Source organism: Gymnoscopelus braueri (assembly GCF_963280865.1).
Source record: "Gymnoscopelus braueri genome assembly, chromosome: 15".
Lineage (NCBI taxonomy): Eukaryota > Metazoa > Chordata > Actinopteri > Myctophiformes > Myctophidae > Gymnoscopelus > Gymnoscopelus braueri.
The window spans coordinates 23,604,628-23,628,159 of NC_137620.1; the positions used below are offsets into that span (position 1 = coordinate 23,604,628).

A 23,532-nucleotide genomic window follows, 5' to 3' on the forward strand; every position below is an offset into this window, starting at 1 on the left:
GCTCTTTCATGACAAATTGACCACATATATGAAGTTAAACAACTAAATTCTATCCAAACGCTTTTTGAAAAGTAAATTATGTGCCTAAAAAACAAAGTTTGAGAGCATTTTAAAACCGAAAGTAAAAAGTTCACACGGACACGGACGCGCACGGATGCGCACATGCGTGCGTGAATTTACGCACCGGATACCCGGATGTGTAACCTAAATAGTAGGGAAAATACGGATTTCAGAAAGAGGAGTGTTTTTCAATGCAGGAAAACACCCCAGCATCATTATATAGTGGCTGATAGAGGGGAAAAAATGCAAAAAATATATATAGAGGTATTTTTCAAATATAGGCTTAATGTTGCCTACTATACCTTTAAGTGGTTATTTCATATGTATTTTTTAAAAGTTTTGTAAGGGGGAGACACTTTTGGGTCTTGAGCAGAAAACATTTAGAACCTCTGATCTGCACTTTTATTCTCTGTTGATAGAAGCCCACTGTAGAGAACCTCACATTCAGAATGGAACCTCCTTCATGAGAAGCACTTCACACTTTGCTTTCAAGCAGCTGCAGAAAGTCACCTATATGAACATCTGCAGTGACACATGATTAATAGGCTAGATGTCCAAAGGCCACTGGTGGTGAAGCATATTCTGAGGGGGGTTTAGGGTTTTCTTTCAATTTGTCTAGGAAGGTCACCTCCAAAGGCCACCGGAACACCCATGAATATGAATTGAATTGAATATATAGACGTCCATTGTGATTCTGAGTGACGTGTTATGCATTCAAAAATCATTCGTCATGCGGAGTTGAGACATGCACAGCATGGGCTTAATCGTGCTCGATTAGAGACTGGCACCGATCTCTCCTTGACCGTGTTTGGTTTTCCTTTATCATTCCTGCTCCGGCCACCTTTGACCCCTCCCCTCCGGCTCCTCCTCTCCCCAATCCTTTAATCCGGGCCCTCTCTGACCCCTCCCTTTTGTCCCACCGCCGGGGTGCATGTCTGCACCCCCGCCCCGTGAAATCGGCCCGTCAGTCGCACTCAAGCCTGAGACGCTGAGAGAGAGAGAGAGAGAGAGAGAGAGAGAGAGAGAGAGAGAGAGAGAGAGAGAGAGAGAGAGAGAGAGAGAGGCTTAGACCAAGTCAGGTGTGTGTGTTGCCTCGAAGATAAAACAGACCACCAGGGTCCATGGATTATGACAGCAGCCGCTGATCCACAACTCCTACACTTTAATCACCTTTGCCCTGAGCCCCGCCCTCTTATGACATCACCATGACCCGATAGGCTAGATAGGTCATTCTTTCTTGAAAATGGATTGGCTACTCTTTGGCTGCCCAGTCATGGAATAAGATGTTTACCTATGATCCTAGTAGATTACTATTTCTATGCATTTGATGTATTACCTCGTGTTTACCTTGCTTACTGTAAATCGCTCTGGTTTAAGAGCGTCTGCTAAATGCTTAAATTGTAAATTGTAAATTGTTATAGAATAAAGGAATGACGATACCCTTGTTAATAAATATAACAATGTAGTAGCATACTTTACCATAATTTGGCAAACAAACAGCCTATGTGTTTATTTATAATAGTTATAATTATTTTCAGTTATTTAATTGTTTATTTTTGGCATAATATGCATATTATCTCACATTATAAAAGCTATGTACAGGACAGGACGCTCATTATTCCGGGTCTAATATAATTATAAAAACTGTAACAATAGCCTATGTATGTAATCAATTAATCACTTATGTAATAATGACACAGTGAACTTTTTTTTCTTTTTTTTTCTTTACAAATCTTTATGTACAACAATCATGACATACAAAACACAAACAAAGAAGTTGTTAATACATCAATACAACAACATCAGAGGCAGAGACAGGGGGATTTATTAACATAAAACATTAAAGAGTGAGCACAAAAGGACAGTTCTTGCAGCTTTCAAATGTTTTGAGTCATATTGTTTTAATGTACTGCTTGTTGGCTTCAATCCCGCATACAACGAATGAAGGTTTCGAATGACTAAATTTAGATTTATTACATTTTAATAAATTTTGCCAGAATAATTATAAAATGTATTATGAATACCACATTTTTCTTATTATTACTATTATTATTGAAGCCAAACAGTACATGTTGCCAGTAAAGACAAAAGTCAGAGTCAACGTTATCAACAATATACAGAGCTACATCCTTCCAAAACGTGTTAGTGTGGGTACAATTCCAAAATAAGTGCAGCATTGTTGACACAGTGAACCTGTGCACTAGTAGTAGTGTGTACGTGACATCATCACTTGTCTTACCTGTCCTGTCGTGTGTCCCGCCCCTTTCCGGCTGGGCGGGGCAGGAGCGCGAGACGGACTGACTGGCGCTCGAGCTCCAGCACTACATCCGCGAGCAGCTCCGTGTTTTGTGTGCGTGTAACTGACTGTGTGTGTGTGTGTGTGTGGTTCCAGCGCTCGTGTCACCGCCGCCGCCGCGCGCTCCCAGCAGAGAGAGACCCAGGGCTCGTCCGACGGGATGGACTTTAATTTCACCCTCATGCATACAATGCCAGACTTGGGTCATTTCCAGTGTCCTCATTGGGGACAGAGTGCTCTGTTTGGCTTATTCTCCGTTTGGAACTGAGCAGCGGGACAGCAGCGCGAGCGACACACGGGGTCGGGCAGCGCGAGCCTGAAAACAGCTTAATTAGTTTAACACGCAAAGAGACGTTATTCTGTTATGAATAAAACGTCAGACCCTATAATGACTTTGAGCTACTTTAAACGCAGTTTATTACGTGTACATTTAGATTTCTCTCTTTTTTTATAATTGCTTTCTATAATCTTTTATAGTAGTGGAGAGAAATGGGAGCTGTGCACGGAGCGCACAGCCATATCATATCCGTTTGTTGACATGCTGCTGCGCGCAGTGTTTCTAGATCACTGAAACGCGGTTTATTCTTTATTGGAGTAACATTTGTTGCTTTGGGGTTGAATCTTCAAACTGTGACTTATTTGAAAATTGTCCGCACCTTATTGCCCGTGCATCCGATCCAAGGAGAGACTGTGAAAGGAAGCCGGGGCATTGAACCTGGGAACGGATCACAATGCCACACAGCTGAGAGCAGCAGACCCAGACCCCCCGGTGGACTTGTAGGCTACGTTCATCCAGATCTCGGTCCGTGGAGGACTGAGGCTGCCCTGCGTCCAGGAGCCGAACCATGACGACCCCAGGCGGCGTGATGTTCATCAGCCTGATCCTGGTGGTGTGGTGTTTGCTGTCTGGGACCTGCTGGACAGCAGCCTTGAACGGTCTAGGTCTAGGAGGTAGGCAAAAACACATACAAACACAAACAAATAATCAGAAAGGTGATTTGGTTATCCAGTTGATGATGATGATGATGATAATATTTTGTATTAGTAGTTAAGCATTTTTAGTCTTGAATGGACTAGGAGGTAGGCAAACATACAAATACAAACAAATAATCAGAAAGGTGATTTTGTAATCCAGTTGATGATGATGATATTTTGTATTAGTAGTTAAGGATTTTTTTGGTTATTGCCAGCTCACACACTGTTGTTTTTACACACAACAGCACACATAAGCAGAAACATTAATCTTAGCCTCTATGGACAAGAAGTAGGCTACTATACATGAAGCTGAACCTACACTGGTGTCCCAGTTTGCAGTGCTGTTTTACACACTTCGGGCTCCGTGCCAGGCGTCTCCTTTGTACCGTGACTTGATAGATGATGATGTTGGCGAGGCGAAGCAGGTGCCAGCCTTGTTCTCCTGAACGACAACAAGTGCACGACTGGGAACGGCTCAACAGGGTTCATTTAACTCTCAGAGAGTTTACAATTTATGGAACTGAATCTGGTTCCATTGTGTACAGCCCCCCCCCGAGTTAAATCAACACTGAGCATTTGGCTGTGTACTACTTCGTTCTGATGAGAGAGGATGTCACCAGGAGGAGGAGGCGATTTATTGAGAATACGTCTGAAGGAGGTGATTGATCTCCCACAGACCACAGTAAATTGTACTCGGAGTGTGAACCCCCTGAACCGTATTCAGCCTACACTCAGAGTTACTGAGTATTCTGCAGTGTAGTTTTCCTGGAAAGTCGTGGGCACATATCGTGTGTATGATCTTTAATAAAGTCCGCTGTCACACAGCTGCTGGTCTCGCCTGCGGCCAAGAGCCTGTTTTTGTGTGTTTGAGTTAGAAGGAGAGAGACAGAGCGAAGGCTTGGATGGAAGTGGAAGTGCAGTGCTCTCTAACAAGCTGTGTCTTTGTGCTTGTGCCCGGTGGGGTCAGCGACATGGACACTGCTGCCTTCCTGTTTTCTGGAAACAGTTTAAATGCAAAACGTGAAATGAGAGGAGACGTATTGCAACAAATATGAAGATGCTTTGAGGGAGAGCCTCACAGCAGGACATCGTTTACCCCCTGGTCCCTGACGATGGGAGCTGTGTGTGTGTGTGACAAAGATAAATACATAGTTTGCTTTTTTTCTTCCATTTCTTGTAACCATATATTTGCTCAGTCTCTATACCTTGTCTCTCTCTCTGCCATGTGAGGATGTACAGGGGGACGCTGGAGAGGTTGCGTCACCGCGTGTCCATTGACCAGCAGCAGGCTGCCGTAGCCTACAGTCGGATGTTTGAAATAATTGAAATGTCTTCTGCTTAACTACGTGCACTCATTATACAGGCCTCCTACATTTACGACCTGAACAAGCTTGTGCATTCTAACTGCGTCCCATCGCCGCTCTCCATTTGCACTGTCATTCGGAACTCGCAGTTGATGAACGACTGCTGTGCGTGTGCGTGAAAGAGAGAGAGAGAGCTGGCGCCCTGTTCCTGTGTGTTGTCATTGTGCAACTGTGGCAAACCAGTCCCACGACAAATGCCAAAAAGCATTGGCCTTTGGAAGAGAGACTTATTGACAGAGAGACAGAGGTGGCTAACTGTCCTCAGAGATTCAGAATTAGAATTAGAATGTAGGATTGGTCATAAAGAGAGACAACAACATTCCATTGTGTTATCGGGTGAGGCTTTAGAAGGGTGTGTCCCTCTGCATGTAGTATGTCAGTATGCAAATGTGTGTATGTTGAGGAATCCTCTTATGTAAGAGGCTTTTGTTTTTGTTTTTAGTTTTTTTGAGCAACTGGTCAGGTGATGTGTTTGTAAATCTGATAATCCTGTGATGTAATATCCATACCATGGATGGATATCCATACTAACCGAGGTTAGTACTTAGTAGTGACCGTTCATCATTTCAAGTCAGGTGCGCTGCACTGCAATCCAGTAGTAGCCTATTGCCCAATGGAAAAGGTTTCGGGAACTGTCAAATTACTGTTGATAAAGAACACGTATATGACAGGTTGAGAACAACACACACACCAAACTGTTTGTTTCTGTAGTGCTGAAACCCCCAAAGGTACATCCATAAAGTAAAGAGGAGATACGCACACACTTCACCTCTGCATTAACTTTATTAAAATATTGATGTTTCTGTCGCCCAAGGCCTTCCTCAAGAAGCTGAGGAATAGATAGAAATAAAGTCAAAGCAGAGGTGAAAGTGTGTACCAGACTCCTTATTTTATGAAAGAACATAAATTACATAAAATGTATACCATCTTATAACTACTAGTTAAGAATCCCTTTTATGATTTGAACAATCATAGCAAACTGTATTTTTCAATCATGCATTGTTTCTTCTACTGCGACACCACTACTACATAGTGTTTGTCCAGTCTACTCATCTTCGTCATATTGCATTGTACACCTGCATTTCCTCAGAAGGTATTCCACCTTATGATGGGCATGTTGCTGTTCCGCTCATCGTGTTTTGTTATGATGGGTTTGTTTATGTTCTCATAGATATGATGTTTTAAAGGTGTGTCATGATGAGGTTGTTACTGTTCTGATAGGATGATCTTGTTTTGAAGGTTTGTTACGATGGGGTTGTTGCTGTTCCGATAGGATCGACTTGTTTTAAAGGAGTGTCCATAACAAAGGCCACAGATTGGTGCTCTGAACAGCCATGTACGTATTTACATGCGTGTGCCTTTGTTTTTCTTTCAGGAAAGTGTCTTGTTATCAGGGTGGAGAGGCCTTGAGATTAGCGCACAGTAAAATCCTTAGCGTTGATTCATCTCCGAGGGGTCCATTTTTACACTCAGAGACTCGGAGAGAGGAAAATGCATAGATCTGTGGGCGTGTGCTTGTGTGAACGTTCTGTACACCCTGTTCTTCTGCAATTGTCAGATAATTAACTAAAGAAAACAAAATTGGAAACAAATGATGTCACCTTAAAAGTACATCTGCTGTGTGTGACCACAGTGAGTGTGAGCTCTGTCCTGTCAGTTGCTGCAGGTCACCAGCCTTTCTAATGCCCCTCACATGAAACTGATTAGGGGGTCGGCACACAATGGGGACATGTGAACCGACGAGGTTGGTCAGCTGGGAACTATGCAGGTATATAGGACTGGTAAACAGTTCTCTCTCTGTCTCTCTCTGTCTGTCTGTCTGTCTCTCTCTCTCTCTCTGCCGACTTACCATTCATAATTTCTATATTTTTTGTGTTTACTTTCCAGTCAATGTTAGCTTATCAGTTACACATATATTCGTCTGTCTTAGACTCCAGTGATTTCATTTGTTCACCATTCATCACCACTACTGTGTTTTGCAGCGTTGCACTCGGCCAACTGTAAACTATGTGCGTGCGGGGGTTTTCAAGTGACTGTTGTAGAGTAAAGTCACTGTTATACAGAGGCTGACCAAGCCTGACCGGACACAAAAAAACTTTAGCACCAGTGCCAATTATGAAATACTCAAGTCCTTTTCATTTGAGGTCGAGATGGTTTAGCTCAGAACAATTCCAGCGTGGAGTCCCGTGGACACACATGGCCGTCGTGGATGGAAACTGGCTGCCGGTGCTGGAAACCTTGCGTTCCAAGACAATAGTCACATGGCTTTTCTTTTCTGGGTCTTTTCTGTGTGGCTTCAGTGTTTACTTTCCATATGAATGTCCAGGGATGAGGTTGTAGGTTAAGTGTAAACCATCTGACCGCGGCTGTGCCAGGAACTACTGTACGCACGGGGGTTAAGATTGGAACTACAATATTGTTTGGGTTCAGCTTGCATTGTTGGCTGACACTCTGGGGACTAGTAAGTGGTCATGCAAAGACAAAAGCTCAGATTTGCTGTCTCTCTGAGACATCCGCCTTCTCCAACTCAGTGCACTCATAATCTTTCCTTTTCCTTCCAGTACACACACTCTCTCTCTCTCTCTCTCTCTCTCTCTCTCTCTCTCTCTCTCTCTCTCTCTCGCTCTCTCGCCCTCCTCCTGTTGTCTTGTAAACTGGATGTTGATATGGGCATCTGGGGAACACAGAGAGAGTCATCAGAGATGCTGTTAGCGTCTCTGAGCTGCTGCTGGTGATATAACCCCCCCCCCCCCCCCCACCTCGTTAGTGTGGGAAGGCTGCAGTATTTCAAACCTGGGCATCAGTGTGACGCTGTGTTCTTGTCTTATTTAGTTGCAGTTGACTTTAATCTCATAGATGCATGATCCTCTTATAAGACCTGTGGTTTTGTTGGGTAACCTTCCAAAGAACTGACTTCCAGTCCGTTTCTTGGTATTAGTCTCTCTCTCTCTCTCTCGCTCTCTCTCTCTTCTCGTTATCTTCTCGTTCTCTCTCCTTGTCTCTGCATGGGTCAGTTTCTCACTGCATCTTTCATCTCTGTCTCTGTTACACTCATTCCATATTCCTGTCACCTTTCTTTCTTTCTTTCTTTTTTTGGCCACATTCCCAATATGCTTACTCCAGGGTAGATGCCTCAGATAAACACAGCACTGACTGACTGACTGACTGACTGGCAGGTGTTAGCAGGTCCTGTCAATGTGTGTGTGTGGTTTGTGTGTGTGTGTAATATGTAACGAGAGAGAGAGAGAGAGAGAGAGAGAGGGAGCGGGAGAGAGAATTAAAGAAAGAAAGAGAGAGAGAAGTCATGAGGAATGGAGAGAGTGGGAATGAGTACATTCTGTAGTAAAAGAGAGGAGATGAGGGGAGACATTCTTTCAAGAGAGAGACCACGTCAGAACTCTGTTCCCCACCTACAGAGAGGAACGCTTTCTCACACACACACACACACACACACACACACACACACACACACACACACACACACACACACACACACACACACACACACACATAGCGCAGCAGTACAAAGAGGCTCTCATGTACACTGTGATTCATAACATTCACCCTATGAAGTCCTGGCATTGTCTTTGTGCTGTTCGATGGCATTAGCAACACGTACGCACGCACACACAGACGCACATACGCACTCTCTCACACACACACACACACACACACACACACACACACACACACACACACACACACACACACACACACACACACACATACACATACACACACACCTCTCTGTTTATGAATGGTCAGCCCACACATGGTGTCCATGACTCGACCATGTCAGAGTAAAGGTCATCTGCTGTGTCAGAACACACACACACACACACACACACACACACACACACACACACACACACACACACACACACACACACACACACACACACACACACACACACACACACAGTCTACGTAAGCAGCTTGTCTACACTGCATTCCTGTGACCTTTTCGTCTATGGTTTTGAATCCTGTCTCATGCCCTCCTCTTTCTCTACTTATATATATGCTATGTCCTCATCCCTGGATCTCTCTCTCTCTGTCTGTCTTTCCATTGTCCTCTCCTTTTACATTAAAACCTATAAGAGAAATGACCAAAAGGTGACCGCATAGCAGTCGCTTAAAAGGTGCAGGTCAGAGCACTTTTTCTGGGAGAGCATTGTGCTTTTAAAAGTTAAGAATATTTAAACTTTTTCAGAAATGCGCTCATGATGTCAACCGTTTTTTGTCAGCTGTCCAATCACAACTTAACACAAATGCAGAGCTGCTCGTCCACATTGACGGTCTCTCTACAGAACACGCTGCTCTTGTTTGAAAACTACTGATTTAGAAGGCATTTGTAGAATCGGCCTCTGGCCATAATGGGTTAATATTTCGCCGATTCAACATTCCAGACAGAGTGAGCCAGCAGCCATGCCCAACAGGAGACCGGACAGGAGAAACTCTTGACAGTTGATGTCCATTCAATTCTTTTGTTGTTGAAATCTGTTTCAATACGAGCCCAATCCCCCCCACCCCCCTTTAAATTTTTTTTGTAAAAGTGCTCTAGACAACATTAATTTCTTCATAAAAAGGGCCTAGTGTGAACATACCCTTACCGACTCTCTCTTTGTCTCTCTCTCTCTCTTGGTCTCTTCGTGTTCCTGTCTGTGGGAATATTTTAATGAATAGTTTACACACAGACACCCTGAGGTCAAGGATCGCGTGGGCCGATATCGTAGGCTATCCATCCGTCTGTCGGAATTCCGCTCCCTCCCTCCCTCCCTCCCCTCCTCCATCCATCCATCCAAACATCCATCCATCTATTCCACTCTTCCTCCTCCATGCATTCCTCCCTTCCTGTAGCCGCCTCGCTCTCCCACCCTCATTCATAAAATGACACAAAATGTGCCATGTCATGAAATAGACACACTCCTTTTATTGAAGGGGATGTTGTCTTTGGGAAATTAAAGGGTGTTTCTGTGTGTGTGTGCGTGTGTGTGTGTGTGTGTGTGTGTGTGTGTGTGTGTGTGTGTGTGTGTGTGTGTGTGTGAGAGCGCGTGCATGCACTTGCATGCATCTTGGATGTGTGTATTCATTGTGTAGACTTGGAGCATTCCTCACATGGGGATTTTTAACAAATGATAAAATCTGCGGTGTGGAGGTCAGGCATCTATCATGAACACATTTAAATCCCCCCACCCCTCTTCTCTCTCTCTCTCCTCTCCCTCAATCTATCCCAATATCCCATATCAAGAGACGGCATGTGTACAAAATCGATTGGAAGGCCTGTAGTCTCTCTAAATGTTTAGGCAGGGTATATGTTTACTTTGATGCTACAAGTACAATCTTAGTGTCCAATCAAGACCCCCATTTCTTCACTGTGTTAGGACTGTGCCTTTGATGTCACCTGGGATGGCATAGGCACTTTCAATTCCGTAATAGTGTACTATTTTGTATGGTCAATTACACTGTAATAGCAGCAGTATCAGAGCGCTTGTGTGCCAGTATATCACATCAGCACTAGTACTGCATTAGAATTGTGGCATCAAGGCATCTCAGTATTTGGGCAAAAAACGAAACGCAGACAGATACACAGATACAAATAGACTTGCTGAATACTCTGGGCCGTGCATGTCGGGAACAATGCGAGTCGGGAATACATATACATGGTCATTGGTCATCATACATGTAATGATGACCTCCCCTCTCCTACTTCTCATACTGTACCTTCTGTTCTCACCCACTTTTATTTGAATGTAATAAAGATGCCTTCCTTCTCCTCCTCCATCCCAAGTAACATTACTGACATTCTTCTATCGCATTCTTCCATATTATGGCTTTTGCCTACTTTCTGTTCCGTTGCCTACGCTGTCATTTATATTGGCTGTGCGGAAACAAACATTACACAAAGCACATCAGTTAAGCCGTGACAGAGTGACACACGCACATATTTGGTGAATTAATAGAAGGATGTAATAAATTACATAACATTTTTACTGAAAGCCGAATGACAAGTTAAATATGACAGCCTGTCACTAAGATATTTAAGCCTTCAGTCAAGTTTTTATGTAATTTATTCTTTGACAGGTGTGTATGAAAGTACGGAAGTCCAAATGTCAAAAAAGAGTGATCCCTCACCCTGTCATGAACTTTGCAAAAATCAAGGTTTCGGTCCTGAGATCTTGAGCATGATAAACATTTATTTATTTTGCATATTCATGACAATGTATGGGATCACTCTCTTTTAACATGTACTGTAGACCAGACCGGTCTAGATACAAGTCGGGAACGAGGCAAGTTAGGGACTGCATGCCCCACCTGGATATGCAATACCTGTTCCGTATCCTTTGTACCCATTGTCTGTGTACCCGCTGTACCCGTCACATTTATAGTAGGATGACATGACATGCACATCATCTCATACTATAAAGAAGAAGATGAGTTGAGAGAAATGATCATTTCAGGTCTGCGTTCAGCATTGCTCACCGTCCTGTGGCATCGCCATCATTCACGGTAATTGATATTGATCCGACGTCCCCGCTGTGCCAAGGTTAAGTAAAACGACCTGGGAGGAGAAGGAGGTGCAGAACAGGAGAGGAGGGGTTTTGTTTGGTTTCAAACAATAACCTGGTTCGATGGAAACCAGTCTCTTTGGTACACGTCTGACCTACTGCCATAGATCAGATGTGTACCGTAGAGACTAGTACACACCTTTAAAGATAAGGACATAATCATGATGATGAACAATGATTGTCTTGCACTAGAAAAGGACAAATGACTAAGGAAACATACACTGCATATTGATACATTCACAACATTAAGCAATAAGCCTGGCATCCCAACAACGCGACCCTTGTGAGCTTGTAGATAGAGTATTTTCACTATTTCTCATAAGACAAAGTATATTAGACAAAGTATAGTAGGGAGGGACTACTTTATTCGGGACTTACTTTAGGTGTTGGATTCTCATAAGAGAAGGAGGCAAGACACTAGATGGTTTCACTAGAGGTGAACCTGATCTCAAGTCAGTCACAACAAGTCCAGCCAAGCAGACGGACGCTAAGAAGCAGATGATGACAGAAGAGATTGACGGAAGTGGGGGGTGAAAGGGGGAAGGATGGAAAAAGCGAATAGGGAGAGTGACAGATTGAGAGACTAAGTGAATGGGGGAGTCAGGACATGAATACAAGAGAGGTGGAGGAGAGAGAGAGAGAGAGAGTGATGGAGAGAGACAGAGAGAGAGAAAGACGTGAAATTGATAAAACCACCCAGACGGACTAGGGGCAGGAGGGGTCATAGTTCGTGTGTCCATGTCAGGTCGTGTGTGTGCATGTGTGAGTAGGTCTGTCACACACACACACACACACACACACACACACACACACACACACACACACACACACACACACACACACACACACACACACACACACACACACACACACACACACACACACACACACACACACGTTGTGGATGCCCAGGCACGTGGATAAGCTCCTAAGAGAGTTGGTGGCTATTTACACAAATTGATTGAAATCAGCAAGACTCATCAATCAATGGCATGACCCATCTGTCAATCAATCTGTCTGCCTTTAATGTGTGTATGCGTGTGTGCGTACTGTGTCTGCGTGCACATGTGTGTGTGTGTAGGCATTTCCTATGGGGTGGGTTCCAGTGCTAACATCAGCATCATGCTAGGTTTTCCACATTGTCTGACATCTGGCTCCGTGTTGACTGTCTGGCTTGTGTGTGTGTGCATGTGTGTGAGGTCAATGGTTGTGTATGTCAGTACTCAGACAGCAACATTCTTTTTTATCTGTCTGGTTCTCATCCATCCTCAAATGAACCATTCAAATGAGTACAGTTACGGTAATGTAGAATGTTACATTCTGTGTGTGTGTGTGTGTGTGTGTGTGTGTGTGTGTGTGTGTGTGTGTGTGTGTGTGTGTGTGTGTGTGTGTGTGTGTGTGTGTTTAGTACCCCTGTTTCTTTGCAGGACCTGTGTCAGCATTAAGGCAAGGAAAGGGGGAGGGGAAGGAAGGAAACACACACACGCACGTGCACGCGCACAGACACACAACCTTTCTCCAACCACGATTACATCTGGCAGTTGATCAGTTCAAGCCCTCACGTTCTAATCTGAGCCAATATAATGTAATTGCAACGATCCATATAGGGTGTAATTGTAACGGTATATAGTCTAGTTGTAACCGCGTCTGTCTAGTCATTGTTAATTGTAATGTAGTGCATATTTGCCCTCAGATACACCCCTGGTATTACTGTAGGAAGCAGTCAGCCAGATTCCTGCCTGTCTGCAACTTTCAGCATCAGTATGCCCGTGAATGTGTACAATGTGCTGAGTTAGAATGCAAGAGAAATTGCTTGTAAATTCCACTCTCTCTGCTGACAGCGCCCACTAACATTATCTGCCTCAAAGGTCCACAGTGACCATGGTGTTTCACCTCCAAACATAATACTGGCGCTAATAATACAAAAGAAAAGAACCCAAGGCACTCTTTATGAAGTTAAAACAGCTTGAATAGAGCAGCGAGTTCATAATGGAACAGAAAATATGGCACATGCCAAGGGCAAACAGCCCTGAAGACGGTCACTTGAGGCCGAAACAAGTTTATCTGTTCCATTATGAACTAGACGTTTTATTAAAGCTTTTGAACTTCATGAAGATAGATTAGTTTCTTTTGTATTATAGACCAAAGAGCACCTTCTACCAGCTTTATCTTCACCAGCCATAGAACAACCCTCATCTTTTTCTGTTTTCTATGCACTGGTACCAATTAGGACAATTGTGCATTTGGAGAATACATGTAATTCTAATGCCTTATAGTGTTAACTACTTTAACCAATTAAGACCTGAGGCAGATGATACTAATGCCTTCTAAATCAGTAGTTCTCACACTTTCAAGATTTTAAAAAATAGCAGATGTACAAGCTCGATCTTGACGCTCTGTGAGCTTGTATATCTTGTATAACGCAAAAACCTAAAATAACACAGATGCTTTCCCGGTTTTTCCTCAAGTCATTATTTTGGGTATGTCATAGGCAAACATTTTCTAAAATGCTCAAAAATAGCTGATCTACAGGCTCGCAACATGCCATTGTCGTTTAGCTATGTTTGAAATAGGGGTTAATTTTAAACTCAATCAGGGTGTCAAAATGGGTAAATCTTTACATTCTCAGAGTTCAGCCCTCAGGATTTTACTGTTTGCAAGACAGGTTCATGCTGATATACTGTATGCAATGAATGTGGAGCTGTGGGCGTTGCCACTTTAATGGTGCAATTATTGCACAGAAAATTGCTCATATTATAGCCCATTATGTGAAGTCAGGACTATTCTAATTGTGTTTTTAAAAGCAAGGTAAAAAAAACATGTTACTTCCTGGTGGTCAGCTTAGCTTAGCGTTACTTGCAAGGTGCAAGAAAGTAAGATAACACTATTGACCATGATGTTAATTTATAACCAACTTTAGCGCAACAGATATTTATGACTTTCCCCAACTTCAGTGCCTGTTTCTGACAATAGAGAGATGTCATTTTGTCTCTAATGTGTCCTTAAATGCATGTCACACAATACTGTAATTACATATGCACACACTTAACTTGCTTCACATTTTGTCAAACCAGTTATTCCAGTTGAAGTGCATGGCTGTAGTTACATTGCTCTGACCAGTTCACAGGAATACACACTCACTGTGATGTCATTCAGCACAGCACAAACCATGCAATCAATGTAAATGTTTTTACCAGCATGCAATGCGGGTCTACAAAGAGACTCAGCGCTAGTCATTTCTCGACATATTCTCGACATGTTTTCGATCATTGGCTGTCCTTTAAGCCAATGGGGATACTTTCCCATACTCTGAACGAGCGGTGTCGTCCTCCCAAGCTATGGTACTAGACACGCCTCTCGCCTCTGAGGCTACTATACACGCCTGCCGTCGGTTCAAATCGCCGTGACACAGAGTAATACATAGGACAAAATTTAAGTAAAGTACTTGAGTAAATGTACTTCGTTACTTTACACCTCTGCATACGCACTGCGTAGCGTCCGTATACATGACTGAGTCATGTCTTGTTTAATCTGTATGAGGGTGCATACAGTATACAGTACACGCGCAAACACACACACACACACACACACACTACAGGGCGGTAGGTAAGGTGTGTCAGGTGGTTGTTGTTACAGCTCCTACTAGGATCAAGGTAACACATCTGGTCATAAAATCAGCACTGTGACTTCAATCGGACACACACACACACACACACACACACACGCACACACCACACAGTAGAGTAATGAGTAAGAGTAATGTTTCACCTAACTAAAAAGGACAACCTGTGTGTGTGTGTGTGTGTGTGTGTGTGTGTGTGTGTGTGTGTGTGTGTGTGTGTGTGTGTGTGTGTGTGTGTGTGTGTGTGTGTGTGTGTGTGTGTGTGTGTGTGTGTGTGTGTGTGTGTGTGTGGGTAGGTACTATAATGAACTCACATCTATTTCCTCTCTGTGTATTGTGCCTGCTCTCGCTTTGGCAGCCAAAGTAAATGAAACCAACGCACTAAACTGCCTCTCCACATTTCTGTGTGTGTTTGTTTGTGTGTGTGTGTGTGTGTGTGTGTGTGTGTGTGTGTGAATGTGCACAAGTGTGTGTGTGTCCTCTGGCAGCTTCTGACTGGCAGGCACCCATGCTATCTCTCTTTTTCTCTCACTCACTCACTCATTCACTAACACACACACACACACACACACACACACACACACACACACACACACACACACACACACACACACACACACACACACACACACACACACACACACACACACACACACACACACACACACACACACACAGTTTGACAGTGGGGCTGCCCTGCTGTTTGTGCTTTGTGTTTATTGATTGGGTGTCTTCCGTTGTAGACTGACACTGTGTGTGTGTGTGTGTGTGCGTGTGTGTGTGTGTGTGTGTGTGTGTGTGTGTGTGTGTGTGTGTGTGTGTGTGTGTGTGCACGCTAAGTGAATATACATGCATCGATTAGTTTAAAAACATACACACTGTCTCTGTTACATTGTAGCCTATGGCTCTTAGCAAGGTCTCTGTCTCTCTCTCCTATAATGGTTTCTGCCTTTTCTCCATCTCTCCGGTGCTCCTCAGTTTTTTGTTCTTTCTTTTTTCAGTCTTTCTTCGTCTCTCTCGTGTGTGTGTGTGTGTGTGTGTGTGTGTGTGTGTGTGTGTACATGTGTGCATTTTGTGCAACATTTTATCTACAGTATTACGTGTATGGTGACGAGGATGGGTGCAGGCGTGGCTGTGCTTCGTTTTGTAAGTGTGCATGCATGCACCTGTGTGTGTGTGTGTGTGTGTGTGTGTGTGTGTGTGTGTGTGTGTGTGTGAGTGTGAGAGAGGCCTGAGTAGCTATAAAGCAGAGCAGGGAGCCGTAATGGCAGGAAATGGGCAAACACAAAGAACACACTCACACCCACACACACACACACAGGTTTTGCTAGCTGTATGGGATATTGCATCGGCTTACTGTAGATTGATTCCATATCCTCTTTTACCCCAACCCAAGCCCCTCCCTCTCCTCCTCCGTTGCGGGCTCCTCTAATTGGAGTCTGAGGTGGTAATTAGAACGAGGGAGTGTGGGAGGTGGAAAGACAGGGAAAAAGGAGGGAATACAGGGAGGAGGAGAAGAAAGAACAGCAGGGGAGGTGTGATGAAAGAGCAACAGCGTGGTGTAGACCAGTGGTTCTCAACCTGTGGGTCGGGATCCCCAGTGGGGTCCCCACATGATTTTTTTTGGGGGTCCCCAGATGACAGATGACTTTTAAGACCTTTTTAATGCCTCAAAAAAGAAAGGAAACGGATCAAAAGTAATCAACAAACTATACTATAAAAACTGGTCAAACGATGGCCAAATTGTCAAATAATATAAGAAGGAGACAAACATTTAGAAAATAGCCGATCTACAAGCTCGTAGAGATGCAGCGAGGACCTCTCACACACCACCATAGTCATAATGTTGTTCTCCATAAAGGAGTGTTTCATTATTCTTGCCTTCTTTCAAACATATGACATAATGATACACAAAGGGCCCTGGTATATCGTGGTTATATCACACGGCTACGGTCGCATCGTGCCATAACCACTTACAGGCTGGCCAGGCCCTAATCCCTATTTTGGACATGTTATTATAGGCAAAGATTAAAAAAGATCTACAAGCTCACTAGAGCGTCTATTTTCACTATTCGTCATATGCCGTGATAATACAGTAGATCACAACCTCCAGCAGTGTACTATTATTGCTTTTATAACATGGTTGATTAGCAACAAAAGTCTCCCTCAAATTTGGACCAAAAACGTTTCTAACCAAAACCTAGCGTAGCAGATAGTTGCTTATCATCATTATACGACAGAGAAGTCCAATGCGTTCCAATGGGGTTCCAATTTGACTGTATTGTAAATGTCCTTCCTTTATTTTAAATCATACTGTATGTCACTGAAAACAGTTCCTTAGAGTAAAACCCCATCCAACCAAACATCAATCCTCTTAAATTAAGCTCCAGATAGACGTAAGTGCATCACCCAACAGAAATTTGTGTTGTATTGTCAATAATCATAGTACTAAGTGGACCGGACAGATATGCTCTGTTGGGTTGGGTCACTGAATAATCATGTACTGTTATTCTCATGTCTTACTAAATAAAAGTACATCAATCAATCAATCAATATGTGTTTTTGGGGTTGGCTATAGTATTCCCAAATGCTTTACTTATCTGATTTCACTCATTCAAACAGATCCGTTCCCGAGGGTTCTGTATTTGTGAATTCCACTACGGTCTTTGAATTCTATTATATAGTATATTTTTTTACTGCATGTCTACACTCAAGGCCATCTGCTGCATGTGTAAAACCTCAAACACACACACAGTCACACTCATACACATGCTAGAGCGCACACACACACACACACATATTAACACATGCACACACGCACACACACACCACCAGGCACACACGCCCACACAATCGATCTGTATCTCTGTGGTTTTGAAATAAAAAGCAGCTAATGAAAAAAAAAAAAATGTTTTAATGATTACGTTTAACTCCTTCGAGTACAGTATCACAATCTTTGTTCTTTCTTTTGTTCTTTATTTCATTCTTTAACAACCTTTCTTTTTCTTCCTTGTTCCTTGTCCCTCTCTCACCTCCTTCTTTTCTATTAACACATTCTCCCCATCTTTCATCATTCTATGTTCTGTCAATATTTTCCCAACAGCACATCCATGAGAACGATTTCTCCAAACACAGCAGTGTGTCGACAAATGACAACATTTAAACATACCAGGACTTTGACATGCAGGAATGAGCAATGTCACTGTAACAAGGGTGTGCGTGTGCGTGTGTGAGTGAGTGATTGTGTGTGTGTGTGTGAGTGGGGGGGGGGGGGGTCGTAGAAAACTCAATGCTAAAGCCTGAGATTTTTCATAGAGCAGGTAGTCTGTTTTTGTTTAATGAGATACAGTAGCCACCTCTGTCTAACACACACACACACACACACACACACACACACACACACACACACACACACACACACACACACACACACACACACACACACACACACACACACACACACACAGGTCTGTCTGTGGCATTGGTTAAAGCCAGCCTTGCTGTAAAATACATTAATGTTGATCCACATTATCATAATTGAAGTGTCTGCTGAGCTGTGTGTGTGTGTGTGTGTGTGTGTGTGTGTGTCCGTTGGGAATATATAGAGAGGAATACATAGAGAGAGGGTCTTTAGAGCCAGACAGACATCATGCTTTCATCTCTTTGCTTAACATTACAATGGAGGACAGGCTGCCTAAAAGGTGCGTGTGTGTGTGTGTGTGTGTGTGTGTGTGTGTGTGTGTGTGTGTGTGTGTGTGTGTGTGTGTGTGTGTGTGTGTGTGTGTGTGTGTGTGTGTGTGTGTGTGTGTGTGTGTGTGTGTGTGTGTGTGTGTGTGTGTGTGTGTGTATTTTTATATCAAAAGGATGTATAGACCCAGGGATGATATGTTGTGCGTGTAATTATATGTTTGTGATACCAAAAGGATGTAGACCTGTGGGCCCTCTAAAATGTGTGTGTTTGTGTCTTTCTTTGTGACATCACAAAGGCAGACAGGCCAGCTGAAGGCAGTATCACACGGATCCAGAAAGCATTTCAACGTCACATAACACCACGGTGACATTTCAGGTGCACAGGGCTGCTACACAACACATCAGCAGAAACCCATGGGTGTAGAGAAAGGATGTGTCTCACTTTGATGATGAAACGGGTACACTTCAAAAGGCCATAAATTGATTTTATGAGATCATGATTGGATCTTTTCATCATGACATCACATCATGATAGAATGCGATTCTGAGAAAAGGCTGTGGTGACATCACAGCGGCTAGCCATCCCTCCCTAGTGCCGTCTCATCAGCTAAAGTGCTTTTATACGATGCCCCTTCGCTGACATGGGACTGAATGGAAATTAGATCCCGGCATTCGATTAGATTGCTACCGCGTGTCGCTCATCGCAGGTCACGAAGGCAGACGCATGTGTGACATATAGTTTGCCACCATGAACCCCATCCCTATTTCGGGGGGGAACGCTCAGTGAAAATAGCAGATCTACAAGCTCACAACACTCCCAATTCAATTGATTGTGAGCTTGTACATCTGCTATTTTCAGTGAATAGACTTCAGTGAGTGGACTTGGTATAGACCTCTGTGGGACCCCGGTCAACTATAAGAATATCACGTTTTTAAGTGTTAAACACACACACACACGTGCACACAATTGAACACTTGAAAGCTCACGCCAACGGTTCAAATACAGCAACAATATGAATCTTTAGAGACTCTGGAATTCAAGTAACATTTGGTTAACAGTATTTTGGATTCTGTGAACATTTCAGTTCTGCATTTGATTAACCAGAGTGACAGGGCACCACCTCAGTGTGTGGAGTGTTGTCATCTGGTCTGTGGAACTACTTAACCATTTAATGGAGTTGTGGGCGGTGAATTAAAAGTAGATTGAATAGAAGACAGCATGCTGATTGCACTGCTGCCTGATTCACCGCCAGTGGTAAATGCAAGAGTTTCTGTGGTGCTGCCTCGTTTTGTAGACATTTTATAGCTTAGTACAGTGATTTTCAGCCCTTTTAATTTCAAGCATCCCCAGTTCGATATGCATTAGGCCAGTGGTTTTCAAAGTGGGGGCTGCACCACCCAGAGGGCACCAGGGAGGCCAAAAGGAAAAAAAAAATCTTAATTACATTTTTATTTCATAAAATTACTGTGCCAGTTTAACTACTTTAATCCTGGCATCGCCTGGTTTAAACTTTTTTCCTTTTTAGCTATTTTCAGCGTTAAAAGCCATTTCACAAAGGGTGCCGAGGCCAGAAGCTATGGCTCTTTGGAGGGCCTTGGGATGGAAAGGTTTGGTAACCCCTGCATTGTGATACAATTTGATATAAATCTCTGGGACACCAATCTGCAGCGTAAAATCTCCATTGCTACACACATTTGTACACGTTCGGAGTTGTAGACCCAGAAGGCTATATTCGGCATCCATCATTTCGCTCGGGACCCCTTGGAACCTCCAGTCCCCTGAACCCCACATTGAGAACCAGTAGCCTAGTTAGTACACTATACCCACCGTTCAGACTACATGCACCATGTCAATATAACCAAGCATATACTTTGTTTCCACAGTGTAACCACTACCTCAGCACCACTGATTAAGACTCTATTTGAGGTCAATCCCATTCAAAGATTTGTATTTCTTTCTCTTCACTCTCTGACCAGGAGTCTTTCGACTCCCAGCTTGACATCTCAGCAGGGCAATGTTCCAAGTGAGAATTTGACTTTAGTTAATGCAGGGCCTGGGGCTACTGCGCTGTGTAACACACAATCTGTTAGAGTGTGTGTGTGTGTGTGTGTGTGTGTGTGTGTGTGTGTGTGTGTGTGTGTGTGTGTGTGTGTGTGTGTGTGTGTGTGTGTGTGTGTGTGTGTGTGTGTGTGTGTGTGTGTGTGTGTGTGTGTGTGTGTGTGTGTGTGTGTGTGCGGGCTTGTGTGAATGGGGCTTGTGTGAATGTAACCATTATCCCATTATCGTATTGTTCACAGTAAGAGGTGATCAGGACTTATCCCACCCCAGCATATGTCTTAGGTCAAATCGTGTGTGTTTTACGGTAGGGGGGGGTTTTAGGGGTATGACATCCACTAATAAGCTTATTGTTGTCTCTATTTTCTAATGTGGCAAAATGGTAATTACTTAGTGTTTAAGAGTCTGTGTGGGTGCGTGCGCGCGCGCGTGCGTGTCATCATTGTGATATTGTGAATTTGGCTGGTAGCTTTATTGTAGTTTGCTGGACAAATGTCAGAAACTTGTTTTTATGTGCTTTGTGTGTGTGCGTGTCCCTCTCTCTCTCTCTCTCTTTCTCATTGACACACACACACACACACACACACACACACACACACACACACACACACACACACACACACACACACACACACACACCACATGCTGACAGGATCTGCTGTGTCTGTGGACGTGTTTACGACCAGAGGAAGTGTGTGTGTGTGAGAATAGGAAGGGGGCCTTAGTCAGGTGACCTACTAACTTTGACACCAAACACCAGCTACATCTCACCACACTGAGGACACATTCAATCCTGACTGTTTTCATTTAATGTATATCTCAGTGTTAAAATAATATCTGTCTGTGGACACTATTTACATGAAATGCGCCCAGGGTGTGTGTGTGTGTGTGTGTGTGTGGGGGGGGGGGGATATAGCATTGGCCTGCCTATAATTTAGCACCATATGGTAAAATATCAGTCAACCACAAAACACATGTGCTCAACAAATTAGAGGCCTAACTAAAAGTCATGATGGCCCTCCGACATCTGTAGCACCAGTGTGTGTGTGTGTGTGGGCACTTAGGCTTAAGTGTTTATCAGGCCAGTAAAGTAGTGCCACATGCCAAAATATGAAAAGAAACGTTAACAAAGTTTGTGCCATTCCAAAAAATACAATTTCAGTGGTCTTTCACAGACCCCTGGACACATGGCCAGACGATTTTGCTCATTCGTCTGGTTTCCAGGCTACTGGCCACATCCCATGGACACGAACAAATGTATCAGTGAAAACACATTTGCACTATATTGCACTCACTCTCACATCCACTGCAAAAAGGCAACGTAGATGTTTGCATAAGCTGAGCCTTGTGGCTAATGCTCTTTCATTTGGGGTGTCTGCTAGTGATGTCTGTTAAGCAGTGGTGGAAAAAGTACTCACATTTTTTACTTCAGTAAAAGTATCAATACTGCAATGTAGAAATAGTCATTAATCAAATGTATAACATTTATAAAAATCTTTGAAAATAGCTCTAGATCTACAAGCTCACAATTGTAGATTGGCTATTTTGAAATGGACAAAATTGTTAATGTATGTTTTGTAATGACAATGACAATCAAAATATGCAAAGTAACTAGTAGGCTAATTAAAGTTTTCAAATAATCGTAGTGGATTAAAAAGTAAAAAAATTGCCTCTGAGATGTAGTGGAGTAGAAGTAAAATACTGAAAATTGGAAATACTCCAGTAAAGTAAAAATACCCTCACAATTGTACTTCAGTACAGCACTTTAGTAAATGTAATTAGTTACTTTACACCACTGCTGTTAAGTCGTTTACAGACAGCGTGACATCAGCATCTGAATCGTTTTTATTGCCGCGATTTGCACATAATGAGAAATTAGTATCAGTGAGTTTGACGTACAGTAAATACATGGCTCATAGATAGTCATTACAATAGTTTTGCATTTGCTTCACTTGGCCCACCTAGTGATTTACTGAACGTGATACTGGACATGTTTGAAGTAGGCCTGGGCAATACTGATACTGTATATCCATATTATATTGATATCGTGATATGAGACTACCGGTATATATCGTCTGGTATTTTGATTATCGTGATATGGCACAAGTACTGTCTTTTCCAGGTTTTAATCACAATTTCAAAAACTGTCTCAAATAGTGGAAATAGACGATCTGCAAGCTCACAACGTGTCACGATGCAACGCATTGTGAGTTTGTAGATCAGCTACTCCCGCAATGTTTAAATCTTTATGAAAAATTCAACATCTTATATTATCGTCCCAATATGATATTATCGTCACAGTATCTATATCGAGGTATTTGGTCAAAAATATTTTGTGATATTTGATTTTGGCCATATCCACCAGCCCTAGTTTGATGGCCCATTGGTGTCAGTGTCAGAGTGATGTAGTGAGTAGACACTAATCCATTATAAGCTCGGTGAAATGATATAGAACAAAGCTAAGCTCGGCCCAAAGCCTCAGGGGATGCTGCTGTGTGAGAAAAACTAAAATTAAAAGTGTGTGGGTTATATTTGATGTTGTTTGATGTGGCTTGAAGAGTAACTATGCATGTCAACAAAACGCATCCCAACCAAATGTCTAATGACTGAACTGGTAAAGACCACAGTGGAATGAATGGTGTGCGTCTTATCTTGTATGTCTACCACATCAAACAAGTGCAATAATTATTTCCATAGCCTGTAATGTTCATAGTTTATTTTATAAAATGTAAATAGTGTTTCATATTTTGGGACAATACGCTCTTTGTGTTGGCAGTGGCACTATCTTTGTTAAAATTGGAACAAAGTAACGACCTGAAAACATACCTTCTGAGTCATGCCTAATTTATTCTCCATCGTGCGATGGTGATGTGTGCTGAAAATAGCCGATATAGAAGCGCACT

The 23,532-nt window shown here is 43.0% G+C and overlaps 1 protein-coding gene across 1 annotated transcript in view; it reads left to right on the forward strand.

The window, feature by feature from the left end:
* The first annotated feature begins 2,451 nt into the window (after positions 1 to 2,451).
* sema4f (sema domain, immunoglobulin domain (Ig), transmembrane domain (TM) and short cytoplasmic domain, (semaphorin) 4F) overlaps positions 2,452 to 23,532 on the forward strand; it is a 72,027-nt gene continuing 50,946 nt past the window's right edge. Inside the window, exon 1 of the mRNA XM_080451966.1 lies at positions 2,452 to 3,307. Coding sequence (XP_080308092.1) covers positions 3,202 to 3,307 — 106 coding nt within the window. The 5' untranslated portion in view covers positions 2,452 to 3,201. The remainder of the gene's footprint in view (positions 3,308 to 23,532) is intronic.